This window comes from Belonocnema kinseyi, chromosome 10 (genome assembly GCF_010883055.1).
Source record: "Belonocnema kinseyi isolate 2016_QV_RU_SX_M_011 chromosome 10, B_treatae_v1, whole genome shotgun sequence".
Lineage (NCBI taxonomy): Eukaryota > Metazoa > Arthropoda > Insecta > Hymenoptera > Cynipidae > Belonocnema > Belonocnema kinseyi.
The window spans coordinates 63,379,332-63,395,027 of NC_046666.1; the positions used below are offsets into that span (position 1 = coordinate 63,379,332).

The window sequence follows — 15,696 nt, forward strand, 5'->3', positions numbered from 1 at the left end:
TTATCATGTGTGTAAACGTCACATAAATTTATTTATAGATTGAATCATTAATGTTATTTTTTTCGGACTTGAAATATTTGGAATGAACTTTGTGTAAAGATTTTGACTATAATAAAATATTTACCGAAGATGGTCTAAACTCAGGACCGAAACGTTTAACTAAGATCTGTTTGTTTTTATTGTAACTGACGTTTCCAATCGACGACTGATTGAGTGATCTAACATTTCATACAGAGTTGATAAGTTTAAAATTCAGTCTCAACATGTGTTAAATTTTCAATATGCTTCACATATAACATGCCAATTCGAATTATTTAATTTTGAACGTCTTAAATTGAATCACTCGTGAATCTACAATACTTTCATTTGCAACTTTAAGATTTGAATAATTTAAAGCGGGAATAGACAATAAATTGTAGAATAGTGAATGATTCCATTCAAAATTATATAATTTCAAAGCTCTTAAAAAATTCAAATAAATTCAAAGCCTTCGAAAATATTGTAAAAAGTTTTTTAATGTGGGGACTTTTACAATGAAAAAAGTTAACGAATTGTATGATTTGAAATTTATAAGTGTTTCGTATACACTGTAAAAAATACGTTTTAAAATTGCACTTCAAAGTGTGAATTTACACATATAAAATCTTACTTTAAATGCATTAAAATTACAGGTTAGAAAGCAAATTGCCACATGTTGTGTAGAATGACGTCTCTTACAGGTTTAATTCTATGCAGCCCCATGCATCGCCCCCACTTTTCTGTTTTCTTACGATCCGGAGGGGAATTGTCGGTTAAATTAATCCAACAGATGACGCCACAAAAAGTAGGTCTGTCTTTTTCATTGAATTGCATTGAGAAAAAGCAAAAATAATTAAAAACTGGATGCTGTTTGCAAATAAACAAAAAAATATATATGAAAAAATAAGAGTAACTATTACTAATTATTTTTTTTAAAAGTAATGAAAATATGTAGTTTAATATGAATAAAATTTACTTTTGAGATTTGTTAAAGTTAAAAAGTCAATGAAAAGACTAATAAATGAGGAAATGGATTTAACAATATTTAATATAATGTATATATTTAGTGTATATATTTAAATTCACTTTTTTCGTTCAGCTGGACGCTCCGAACTTTTGATTTCTTTATTTTTTTATTAATAATTTTTCTACTCAAGGTATGGACAAACTGAAATTGTGTACATAACAATTTGTTACGCTTTAATAACTGATCAGGAAAACTTTATATTGTCTTAAATTAATGTTTAGAGACTCATCAAATACAAATAATTTGTTTATCATTCCATTTATTTGTTGCAAACAAATTTGATAAACAAATTAAAAACTTTTCTTATTATTGTTAAAATTTTTTGTTGCTAAAAGTGCTTCAAATTAATGTAGGAATGACATTTAATAACAAAGATAATTTAAAGTTTATAATAACTATTGTTATAAACAATTCTTGTGGCAAAATATTAGAATTTGAGATTTAAAAAATTATTATTTCCTTCAAGCGCCAGAAAGACTTCAGGTATTCCTTAAAACAATAAATATTTAATGATATTTGACAAAATATTACAATTTAAATTGTTGTAAACACATTAGATGAACAAATTCAAAATTTTGCTCCTTTTGCATAGAAATTTTTTTTTACACTGAAAATGTTTTAAGCTGTTGGACGAATAACTGCTAGTCACCAAAATATTTGGATGTACGGTTTTATCCAAATTTTTATTTTCTTTAATCGCTACAATGGCTACTGATATTCCTAAAAAAATGTATCTTTGATCATATTTAGTGGAATATAATAACTTACATGTTTATAAACAATTTACATAAAAAATTTCCCAACGTTGGCAGTTTCACTTGGAAAAATTCGGGTTTTTAATCATAATAGATTGGAAACGAATCATAAAACTGCATGCCAAGATTCACTCAATACAAAATCTTTTGACAATAACCCACTGACTTGGCTATCAAAGAAAATTTAAATTTGATAATACCTTAAGTTTAAATATTTTGTCACAAGAATTGTTAACAACGGTAGTTATTGTTAACTTTTCTAATATTTTTGTGACTAGCAGTCATTCGTTCAATAACTTAAAACTTTTTCAGTGCAAAAAAAAATTTTCTATGCGAAAGGGCCAACATTTAAAATTTGTTTACAAAAATTTAAACTGTTATATTTTATCAAATATTATTAAATATTTAATATTTTAAGGAATACCTGAAGTCGTTCTGGCCATTGAAGGAAATTGTAATTTGAAAAATCTCAAATTCTAATATTTTGCCACAAAAATTGTTTATCACTGTAATTATGATAAACTTTTAACTTATTTTTGTTATTAAATGTCAATCCTACATTTATGGGAAGCACGTTAAGCAAAAAAAAAATTTCACTGATAATAAGACTTTGTTCATACTTTGACTGGAAAAATTATGAATAAAAAAATAGACGAGACAAAAGTTCGCAGAGTCAAGATCTATAGAATTTAATGATCTTTAATTTAAAACATAAAAATTCAAAATCGCAAGAAAATTTAAGGCTCTGGACATTTTTGAATGAAAACAGTGCATTTCCTCTAACTGTGCGTCATGAGTACAGTACGTTTGTTTATAGTTATTAATAGTTTATGGTTTGTTTATTTTGGGAATGAGATTTGCAATAATATAATTAACTATTTAATTCAAAATCTCATTTGAATTTAAATTTTTCAATAAAATTATTAGGGGCTGAATGGAGCGAGAAAAATTTTTTCAAGATTAAGCAATAAATAAATTATTGAACTGTATAAATGTATATATGATGTTTGGTTTAATATAAATAAATATATACATTATATTCAATAATATTAAATCCATTTTTTCATTTATCATTCGTGTCATTGACTTTTTACCAAATGATTCTCTTAAACACTTTAATTGCAATTGCCACTACTTTTTAAAATTATTTCCTTCAAAACTTAAAACTGTTATGATTTTAAAGGTACAAAGATTCTTTACATTGCAACTTAAGTTGTAGTCTTACATATTTTAAATATTACTATATTTATATTGGATATAAGTAATATATTTTTTATTAATCCTTCTGATCATGTATATGTTTTATATATTTTTGTCATTGGGGTTTTAAATATTATTAATTTTTTCATTAGATACATTAATAATTTCAAAAATAAATAATGTTGTTTGACTAGACAAAATAATAAAATCAATAATATCAGCAAAATAAATCATAGAAATATAAGTTTGAACTGCTTTCAAAATGTATCTCAAAATTAAATTTTATTCATATTAAACTACATATTTTTATGACTTTTTTAAAAATAATTAGTAATAGTTACTCTTATTTTTTCATATATATATTTTTTGTTCATTTGCAAACAGCATCAAGTTTTTAATTATTTTTGCTTTTTCTGAATGCAATTCAATGAAAAAGACAGACCTACTTTTTGTGGCTCCATCTGTTGGATTAGTTTGACAGACATTTCCACTCAGGATCGTAAAAAAACTACTACTACTACTTCATACACATACACGGTCGAGGCAGGAGGCTGATTCTATGACTTTGCATGAATTCATACGCGTTTTGAAAATCACTACGTTCAGAGTAAAAAAAGGACTTACGCTGTACATAGTAAAATTCACCAGACTGGTAAAATTACCGACCGCGCATAAATTTCTGTTTTATAATGAAAATTTCTCCACTTTATTGATTTTAGATTCGACCGTATAATACTCCAGATTTGTGTAATTTTCGCAATAGAGCTTTTTCTCGCTCTTTCGTTCGTGTGTTATGAGCGAACGTACATTTAGTTTGCAAACTTTGTTGCTCACTTTAAGCGAAAGCATAAATGCGAGTGAATGTTTTTAAATTATAAATTTTATGCCATATAAGCTTACGTAAGCATAAATATATCCTTAATATGATCTTAATTATTTAAGTATTTGAGGTTAGATTGATATTTTGGAGAAATTTTCCACCTTCCGTTGTTTTATTTAACGTCAAATATTAAATTTCAGTTCAGTTGAGAATTTTACACTTTTGTTCAATTTTAGACATTTCGATACTAATTTCACGTCGCTGCGCGTGAGTCCACTTTTTACATACGTTTAGCGTACTAAAATTCCACAACCTTTTTTTACAGTGTAGTTGATAAATTAAAAATACAATGTCGCAATATTTAATAAATTTCGAATATGCTCCAAGCATACCTCGTCTAATTCAAATGATTTAATTTTGAATATTTGGAGTTAAAAATTAAATTGCGTAATTTTAAATGCTTCTATTTGGAAATTATCTAATTTTGGAGGCCTTTAATTTAAGCCTAATCAAGCCTAATGAATACTAATCATTGTAAATATTAGGAAATATGAAAGTTTAAGTTCAAACCATTTGAAAATTAAATGTTAAAGTTTTAAATTGTTTAAAATTATAATCTTCAATTTAAAATTTTTAGTTTTACAATTTTTATTTATTTATTTAAAATTCTTTCAATAATCGAGAAAAAAGTCGAAAATATAAAAAAAAAATATTCAGAGATTTTAATGAACACCCTGATTTTACATTTTCGCGTAAAATAATTGAATTTAGGTAAAACTCATAGAATATTCATAGAATTGATGGAATGGATCAAAATTGTTAATTCATAAATTATTTTTATCAGAGTGGTGTGGGAAAACCAGAACGTTTTTTTTTATTTTAAATTTTACTAATTAAATCTGCATTCAATAATTAAATATATTTTCTTGTTTTATTCAAAATAAAACATTTGAGTTCTTTGAAAATATCAATAGGAACAACATTTTAATAGAAAATCGTAAATAGTTGAGTAATTGTTTTAAAGATAGAAGAAGGAAGAAACAAATCTTGATTGAAAAATACTTATTTTTAAACAAGAAAAAGCTTTATGGATTAGAAGGCTATGCTTGAATAACTTTAAAATGCTTTTTTTCTAATTCGATAGATTTAACAGTAAGACGGATATTTTAATATTTTCATATTAAACATTTATTTTAATTACGTGTTTTTATATGTCAGTTTTGACTTGTCATGTTTAATTGTGATTTTAACATTATATCCCATTGTCAAATGTTTTATCAAATGCATTTAGAAAAAAGCTGCAAAAAATATGAAAGAGCGAAATTTGACTTCGGTTTTGAATAACGCTAATTGAAAAGGAGTATAAAATTTTCTAAAGAATAAGTCTAACAATAGAGTGCCATATAGTATATTTTCTGTCTTAATTCATAATTTTGTTTAAATTTTAAATTTCGTATAACGCTTTTTTTAAGTTATAAAAATTGTCACTATTTCTCTTTAAAAAACCTTGTTAATGAATTAATGATTAGCATTTTTGCATTTTTGATTTGTATAACTCATTTCAAAATATCTATTAAAATTGTTTTAAAAATTATCAAAACTAACAAAAAGTAAATTTGTTTACGGAAGAAGTTGTTAGGTGAACTAAGTGAATCGATCGCGAAATTTAAAAATGTAGTTTATAAGAAACAAAAGTAACAGATGGGCCAGAGCGCCCCACCATGGCAACCAGTCACCATGGTGAGGCGCTCAGGCCAATCAGTCATCGTAGAGAATATACGTAAGAATAACATAACCTGATACCTCAATTTCAGGTTAGCCCTGAAGAAGTGAGCTGGAATGTTCACGAAACGTCGGAGAAAATTCATAATTTTGTACAAGATTGGAACCCGAAATATCTCAGTTTATCAAAAAATGCCTTCGACATATTGGGCTGTAAACATCTTAATCCAGAGAGAAAAATGAGTAAATGTATATTATAGTATGAATACGAGGTCATGTATAATGTTGTATGAATTATTTTTTTAAGTTTAATATGTATTTAAAAAGCGAAATGAGAGCAAGTGAGATTTATGGAAATATTGAATCTCTGAATAAAATAATTTAAATAAAAAGGAAATTAGTATTCAGTGATTATGATTATTCACGAAAGAAGGTAGGGTTGCTTCTTCCAATTCTTGTAGCATGTCTTTAAAATTGTATAGAATCGCAATGCAACTGTCAGCAATATTTAATCCTGAGTGGCATTGTGGGTGTCAGACACCCCAAGCAATTTTCAAACTCTTATAAACCATACATAATTCGAAAAGATGATTAAAGTGTTGCTATCTAATATCGCCGCAAAAAATCAAGAACCCCCCCCCCCACTTTAGAAGGCAATAACTACGCAGGAAAAAAGGTGAGGAGGTTCGAATAAGAACCACACGAATCCGCTAAGTTTTCTGAATAAAATGGTGTTTCTGTAATTTGCGTAAAAAAATTTTGTTTTGAGCTAATTAGCAAAATACAAGTAAAAATGCTGTCACGAGGCCCATTGTTGAGACACGTTAACTTTCACATGATCCCAGAGCTAAGAGTATGTTGGGAAAAATTTGAAAAAAATCTGGAGTGTCATACAACATGTTTAGAATCCAGCAGAGACCCTAAAATTTAAAAATATTAAAAAAATGTTAGTTTAGCAAGGATTTTTATTAAATGTTTTTATTTAGGAATTCAATGGAACTATCGCGCTGTTTAACGGCTTAAAATGTGTGGTAATGTACCCTTATTCCTATTTCCATCACAAAACTGAATGAAAATTATAATTTCGCGATTAAAGTCGCTCAGAATAATTCGGAGTTTAATGAGGCGAGGCGCGTGGCACAGCAGTAAAAAAAAGTATAGAAAAAAAGGTCCGTTATATTTCCCAGCGGCAGACAGCCGTTTTCTCCAGATTTTCCCACAGCTGCTTCTCGCTCAGCAGGGCCGTTTCAATGTTTTGAGGTGGGCGTCGCCCTTCTCTCCTGATATAAAATTTTGATATGGTAATACAGTATCAAGCTTGCACACGAATTATCTTGTATTTTGTTTATTTAATATAGTGCACCTATATCGGTATTTTAATTTAATTTTGTAATTATTAGGCTGTTAATTTGCTACGAAATGCGTTAAAGATTTATTTATATGAGCAATTCCATGTGCGTATTTTTTTAAAATTATTCGTAATAAGATAATGTTGCACCATATGTAGTGTTATACAAATATTTTTTCATTTGGCCGAAAAGAAAGTGTGGACTTTCTTGGAAACTGAAAATAGAGGACTTCACACTTTTAATCCTATCCCCTTGTTTTATCATTTTTTAAATATTTCCTCTTTGTCTCGACATTTTTCAAAAATTTGTACTCTTTCCCTTATTGTTTCGGCTAAATGCAAATTGAATTAATACAGAAACCAGTACGAAAATAGAATTATTTTTATTTTGTTTGTTTGAAATGTCTACTATTATAATTTTTCTTAACGTTTATATCCTATGATTAAAAATGGTACTATTTGATAAAAAATTTAATAATATTTTTAAAAACTTAACCGCTTTGTTTATTTCCTTTTTCGTCGAAAACGAACTGCTGCGGATATAAAATTGGTCCTTTTGGAATCATGTGAAGAACTTTAGCCATTGTTAGTCATTTTTATGAAAATTGTAGTATTTGTTCTTGTAGGTGTTGAAAGAAAAAGCCTAACATTATTTTTGAATAATTCCCAGAAATTACAGGATACACAAAATTGAAAAATTTGGTCTTTTTTCTTTGAACTCTCATAAGTTCTGAACAAAAATTTCTTGAAACAAAAAATGTCAAAACCTTCTCGAATTTTTCAAAAACGAATGTTTTTACTGAATTTCTGAAAAAAATACCCAATTAAAAAAATGCGTAGATAACTTACACTGTCCTCTAAATAATTCAATTTACAAATTAATTTTTCAAAAATCCAAGTTTTTGAAATTTTTGATTAAAAAAATATATTTCTTGACAACTGTATCTTATTAGAAATAATTTTAAAAAAATACACCTTGATAGCAATAAAGTCATTAGAGTTATAAAAGTTAAATTAAAATGCAAAAAGCTTAATTTTCAATATATTCTAAGTTTTTGGAATGTTTCAAAAATCGTTTTATAGTTTTTTCTTTCAACACCTAAGATAACAAATACTGCAATTTTCATTAAAATTTCGAACAATAGCTTACTTTCTACAGATGACGACATGGAATTGCTCATATAAACAAATCTTTCACGCATTTCAGTAGGGAATTAACAACCTAATAATTATAAAATTATATTATAATACCGAAATAAGTGTACTATATTAAATAAACAAAATACAAGATGTGTGCAAGCTTGATACTGTATTATGATATCAAAATTTTATATCAGGAGAGAAGGGGGCAGCCCACCTCAAAGCTTTGAGACGGCCCTACTGATCGAGCAGCAGCTGTGGGAAAATCTGGAGAAAACGGCTGCCTGCCGCTGGGAAATATGACCGACCTTTTTTTTCTACACTTTTTTCTACTACTGTACCACGCGCCTCGCCTCATTAAACTCCGAATTATTCTGAGCGAATTTAATCGCGAAATTATAATTTTTATTCAATTTTGTGGTGGAAATAGGAATAAAGGTACATTACCACACATTTTAAGCCATAAAACAGCGCGATAGCTCCATTCAATTACTAAATAAAAACATTTAACAAAAATCCTTGCAAAACTGACATTTTTTAATATTTTTAAATTTTAAGGTCTCTACTGGATTCTAAACATGTTGTGGCACAATCCAGATTTTTTTCAAATTTTTTCCAACATACTCTTAGCTCTGGGATCATGTGAAAGTTAACGAGTCTCAACAATGGGCCTCGCGACAGCATTTTTACTTGTATTTTGCTAATTAGCTCAAAATGAAATTTTTTTACGCAAATTACAGAAACACCGTTTTATTCAGAAAACTTAGCGGATTCGTGTGGTTTTTATTCGAACCTCCTCACATTTCTTCTGCGAAGTTATTGCCTTCTAAAGTGAGGGGTCTTGAATTTTTTGCGGCGATATTAGCTTTAGTTGGAGACACGTGTGGTGTAAACACCCAATGTACACTTAGTGAGTGAACAAGTAATTTTGAAGCAAATTTTTTTCCCCGAAATTTCATTGCTTTTTGTTTACTTTCGAACGTAAGTATATCATTTGAAGTGAAATAATTTTTTTTATTATTACACACTTTTTTCTTTGTAGATGGCTTATAACTTACGGCAGCGCGTCATGCGAGAGCAGACTGTGGATTTGTTGAATAAAATATCATTGTTAAAATACAGTTTTATATGTCTCTTTTTTCAATTTCTTGTATTTTTTTAATATTAAATGTCAAAGTTCCTCAATTTTGATAATAATAAATCGATTTAAGGCCGTGTGACGAGAGGGTCACGTGACCAAACCTGGTCTTCTATTTTTCTTTCCCAACTTACGTCTAAACGAAATGAGGTATCGCTCTGAAAGTTTGGGAAATGAAAGAGAAGGTAATAAAGTCCATGTCTCTGCTTTGTTCCGGTGGAAATTTTCAGAAAACATTTTTTTTTAATAAAATACCAGTGGAAGTTTTCTTTCCCAACTAACGTCCACACGGAATGAGATATCGTGTTAAAAATTTGGCACGATAAATAGAAGGCATGCAAGAATTGGTCTCTGATCCTAAATGATTAGAATAGTGAAAAAAGTTTTTTTTAAATACTATTTTGGAGAAACACCGACCGTGCTTTCGTCAAACCCTGCGAGCAATTTGCAATGTTGTCAGTGGGCTAGTTTTGAGGTTTATATGTATCAAAGTTGGGCAAAACAACAAAAATCGCTCACGAACATTATGCACAAATAATGCAAAAACTAATGTTTGTACTTGAAATGTAAATAAACATAATTGGTCTGACATACGTATCAGTTTGGTATCAGCTGTGTCAAAGCAGCACTAGCGGAGCGAGTAAACAAGTTCCATGGACATAGGGAACACGGGACTAAGCATGCCATCCTAACTTGGCGAGCGGGGTTGAATCCACGGTAGGGGGAAGAATTCCATGAGTGGAGAGAGCCGCCATCTTACGATGTGCCATTTGATTATGCGCACGAGCATTTTTGCCGACAAACTGTGCATAAAAATATGAACATGTGGGGGCTGCCATGTTTGTCGCGGGACATCAAAAGGTGACGGACCTCCCCCCTCATTGCATTACCCCCTCATTGCATTACCCCCGCAATGGCATTCCTAGTCCCTTGTTTCCTATGTCCATGACCACTTCGAACTTCTAGGGGTCTGTAGGTAAAGCATATTGCATGATTACCGTCAGAGAAAGCTAAAAGTCAAACTTCTGCTGTAAAACCATGGACATAGGAAACAAGGGACTAGGCATGCCATTGCGGGGGTGATGCAATGAGGGGGGAGGCCCGCCACCTTTTGATGTCCCGCGACAAACATGGCAGCGCCCACATGTTTATATTTTCATACACAGTTTGTCCGCAAAAATGCTCGTGCGCATAATCAAATGGCACATCGTAAGATGGCGGCTCTCCCCACTCATGGAATTCTCCCCCCTCCCGTGGATTCAACCCCGCTCGCCAAGTTAGGATGGCATGCCTAGTCCCGTGTTTCCTAGGTCCATATGTAAAACCTAAATGTAACCGTCGATAATCATTATTTGCATGAATAAACTTTTTTCTTCCTCCAGCTCTTTGCAAGACCACAAACGATTCTTTAATATTTATTAACATTTCCCGAAAAAAATTTCCATTTAAACTTTTATTTTTCAATATGGGTGAAAAATATTGATCATAGGGCTGACTTGATCAGCTGTTATACTCATCACATGGCCTTAAAAGCAAAAAATCTGATTCATCATTTTATCATAAAATTGACTTTTTAACTGTGCAAATAAATATATTTTTTGAAAACACCCATTTTGCTTTTTTTTATGAAACTACACTATTTCAAAAGTATAGTCATAAATTTCCGGGTTCAAAGTTATTAAAATTGCGTGATTATGAATTTTTAAGTAAAAAAGCCCATTTTTTCATAATTTTGTTAACAAACTTAAAATAAATAAATATCTATAAAATCAACTCAACCTTATAAAAGCTACTTTAAACTATATCGGATAATTTTATTGCAACAAAATATTCAATAGAGGTGAAACAATACATAATTAAATACGCTGGGGTGTTGAACACCCACGAAGCACTTTACCGCGATTTTTACAATGTATGCACTATGAGGGTTAATCACTTTTGCTTTGAAGGAGAATAATCTATGAAATAACAACAAATCTTGAATATTTATACATTTTTTAATTATAATTAGAAAAAGGACCATTACCAATTCTTAATTAATATGGTTCAAGTGGAACATGCTACAAAAGAACTGATTATAATTTTTAATTAATAAAGAATATAAAAATTACTTTGAATAGTCATGCAGGCTAGGTCGACTCCCATGGGCGCGTGTATTCATATATACTTTTGTAGTTATCCACCTACTTTTAGATGGCTCTACTGTAAGGGACATAAGTGAAGTAAATTGAAATGTTTGTGCTGTGCCAGGATGTCACTGATTTCACTTCTCTATTATAATGCGAATAAATAAAATGTTGAAAAATGGTTAAATTTCATGTGTTATGTAATTCTTCATTTATTGGAGAATTGTTTCAAAATTATACAAATTTATGCTGAAAAATGGTACAGGAAACAGTATTTACACATTTTTCATCTTAAATTTGTATAATTTTGAATTAATTCGTTTATTTTCTCTAATTTTAATTCATGCGACCATTCAAATAATGTACACATTTACGTGCCCGAACACATGGATACGCTTTAGTTTGCCACTTGCTTCTAGATTGTGCTAGTGTCGCTATAAGTGGTCAAACGCGCCCATGGGAGCCGACCCAGCCTGCAGTCATGCAAACGTGAAAACCCGACGGTCAGGAACTAAAACAACTGAAATATTGTAAAAAGCTATTGCCAAAAACATAGTTACCTTTACGTAAGGAAATGGAATTTTTGTGTACAATAGTAGTCTTGATGCAAAGTTTTTTATATTTCAATACTTAAATAATAAATGTTTAATAAATAAATAAAAAACACAGTTCACTCTTGCCTATGTCTAGCGCCGAAAAACGTAAATATGTAGGTAATGTAAGATCGGAGGGGCCCCCACTTTTACCGCGAGTCGTGAGGTAATTTTGTCAAGCGTCGTTCATTGGCTGCCCTTGTATCGATGCGCGCACTATAAACATGTGTGCCCTTGCATTTGCGCAACATGCACATCAGTAATTTTTAATTGTTTTTGTCGACATACGGGGAGACAAAGACAACATTTCCATGAAATAGTACAATTTGCCAAACAAAAAAAATGACTCATATATTTCGCGGAATATTGAGTTTTGCAGCATGACGTCACGATCATGATATGATGGGTGGAAATGTCAGGAAAGTTAGCATAGATGGTGTACTCCTTTTTTGAGAAAATATTATCAACGTAAAAGTAAGTAATGAAGGTCTGAACACTAATATTTTTCAGGTGAAGAATGCAACTGCGTAATTCTATTTAATCCCGTTATCGGTTAAAGAACTTTCAGTTTCGATAAATACAATCAACCATCCAAAACTTCGGATTAAAGTACCCGATTCTCATCAAATCGATGTGATACACTAACCTGAAATTTTTGATATTTTACTTTTACGTTTAAAATATTTTTTCCAAAAATTTTTATGTAATTTAATGAGATTATGCTAATATACTTGAAATGGATAAGCCTTAAAATTAGCAAAATTTCACTTTAATAAAATAAATAATAATGAAATAATAAATAAGTAAATATAAAATATAAATTTCGAGATTCAATATTTTCATAAATTTCACTTGCTCACATTTCACTTAAAAAATATTAAACTTCAGAGATTAATTCATACAAAATTATAAATTATTATTATTAGATATGCTGCAATATAACTTTTGTTTTCTATAAGCTACATGCTTTATATTTCGCGCTCGTTTCACTTAGTGTACCTAGCGACCGTGCACAGCGCTAAGTTTTTCACGTGAAAAGTTTCAATGAAACCATGATCAAGAATTGAACGTTTTAAGGCTAAAGACTGACGACCAAACTTGGATATTCCTTATAGGTTAGGTTCATTTCTTGCATGTTTTATACGTTTTATCATAAACAATCATGAAAAAAGGGACATTTTTCATAAATATAAAAATTATATAATTAATAAAAATCTCACTTTCATTTCCACATCATGAAATAAAAAATTAAATATAATAAAATTTAAACTGTGCACTAACCTTTATTGTATTATCGATGTCCATTCTGCCGCTTTTGAACATTTAACGATTATTTCATAAATACTTCACATTTCAACTGCACGATGCACTTAATGTAATGTGCATTCAGTTTTCTGTTTAATAAACAAATTAATAATATGTCAAGTACAATTTTATCTGTATAAAAATTGGATATAACTCTCTCTGCTCATACCAGTGTCCCCAATCTTGGGAACTTTTTAAACTGCGCTTGCGTTGCGCCGACCAGGCACCGACAACTAGATTGGTCACTGTTTGCGCGCTAAATTTGAATTATATAAATATTAAGGTTTAATATTTATGATTAATGATGACTAGAAAACGCATCAAAAGTCATTTCTTAATCCTAAATTAGAATTTTGGAGTAACCGATCAAAAAATAATGCGATTTGCAATGAAAAAAAAGCAAAAAATATTAGTTTTAATAGTATAAATATGATTTGATTATTTGTATACAATATTATATATTTTATAATATTTATACCATAATTTATTAGTTACAGTACACATAACAGAAAATTTGTTTAAATTTTTAGAATCTAGACAACATACTAAAAATGTTATTTATATATTTAGCGAATATTGTGTCACTTTCTTGTAATCCAGGTCTTCTTCAAGTTATTAAAAAATGTATGATACAACATTTATTAGTGCAGTAATTAATTGTTTTTAATCCATTTTTAATAATTTTAGTAATTTTATTTTAAGTGACATTGTGGGAAATAAACAAAATTTTTATTTTAAGACACGACAGAGACGAGATTAATCATTGGGAATAATTTATTTCTCTGAAATCAGAATTCATAACCTCTTTTTCATTATAATTGAATTATTTATTATAAATATTAAATCTGAATATTTATATAATTCAAACTCAGTGCGCAAACAGTGACCAATCGGGTTGTGGGCGCCTGGTAGGCGCGACGCAAGCGCAGTTTACAAAGTTCCCAAGATTGGGGACACTAGCTCATACTTTTGATCAGCCCCATACATCGCCCTCACTTTTCTGTTTTTCTTATGATCCGGAGGGGAATTGTCGGTTAAACTAATCCAACAAATTTGATAAACAAATTAACAAATAGTCTTATTATCGGTAAAATTTTTTTGGTGCTAAAAGTTCTTCACGTTAATGTAGGAATTACATTTAATAACAAAAATAATTTTAAAGTTTATAATAACTATTGTTATAAACAATTCTTGTGGCAAAATATTATCATTTGAGATTTTTCACATAATAATATAATATTTGATAAAATATCACAATTTTAATTTTTGTAAATACATTAGATAAAGAAATTCAAAATTTTGGTCCTTTCGCATAGAAATTTTTTTTACACTGGAAATATTTTAAGCTGTTGGGTGAATAACTGCTAATCACAAAAATATGTGAGAAGTTATTGTTAACTCTTCTAATATTTTTGTGACTAGCATTCATTCGTCCAATAGCTTAAAACATTTACAGTGCAAAAAAAATTTTCTATGCGAAAGGACAAACATTTTAAATTTGTTTATCTAATTTGTTTACAAAAGTTTAAATTGTTATATTTTATAAAATATTATTAAATATTTAATATTTTAAGGAATACCTGAAGTCGTTCTGGCCATTGAAGGAAATTATCATTTGAAAAATCTCAAATTCTAATATTTTTACACAAAAATTGTTATGACAGTGGTTATTATAAACTTTTGAATTATTTTTGATATTGAATGTCATTCCTACATTAATGGGAAGCACATTTAGCAAAAGAAAAATTTTCACCTATAATAAGACTTTGTTCATACTTTGACTGGAAAAATGATTAATAAAAAAATAGACGAGACAAAATTTCCGAGAGTCAAAATTTATAGAATTTTATGATCTTGCATTTAAAACGGAAAAATTCAAAATCGCAAGAAAATTGAAGGCTCTGGACATTTTTGAATGAAAAAAGTGCATTTCCTCCAACTGTGAGTCATGAGTACAGTACGTTTATTTATAAATTTTAATAGCTTATATTCTGTTTATTTTGGAAATGAGGTTTGCAATAATATAATTAACTATTTAATTCAAAATCTCCTTGAAATTTAAATTTTTAAATAAGATTATTAGGGGCTGAATGCAACGAGAAAAAAGCTTTCAAGAATAAGAAACAAATAAATTATTGGACTGTATAAATGTATATTTGATGTTGGGTTCAATTTAAATAAATATATGCATTATATTGAATAATATTAAATCCATTTTCTAATTTATCATTCGTGTCATTGACTTTTTACAAATTACTACTTTTTAAAATTATTTCCTTCAAAACTTGAAACTGTTAAGATTTTAAAGGTACAAAGATTCTTTACATTGCAACTTAAGTTGTAGTCTTACATATTTTAATTATTACTATATTTATATTGGATATAAGTAATATATTCTTTATTACGAGGGTAGTTCAATAAGTCCTTAAAATGACCAACAAATGGCGCGCGAATCGCTCCAAATCATCTGTTTTCAGTCAGCACCACTCCCGACTAGATATATG

General features: G+C 29.2%; 1 protein-coding gene across 1 annotated transcript in view; it reads right to left on the reverse strand.

The window, feature by feature from the left end:
- Window positions 1–13,359, reverse strand: part of LOC117182137 — a 20,737-nt gene extending 7,378 nt beyond the window's left edge. Inside the window, exon 1 of the mRNA XM_033375182.1 lies at window positions 13,169–13,359. Coding sequence (XP_033231073.1) covers window positions 13,169–13,210 — 42 coding nt within the window. The 5' untranslated portion in view covers window positions 13,211–13,359. The remainder of the gene's footprint in view (window positions 1–13,168) is intronic.
- Window positions 13,360–15,696: the final 2,337 nt, after the last annotated feature.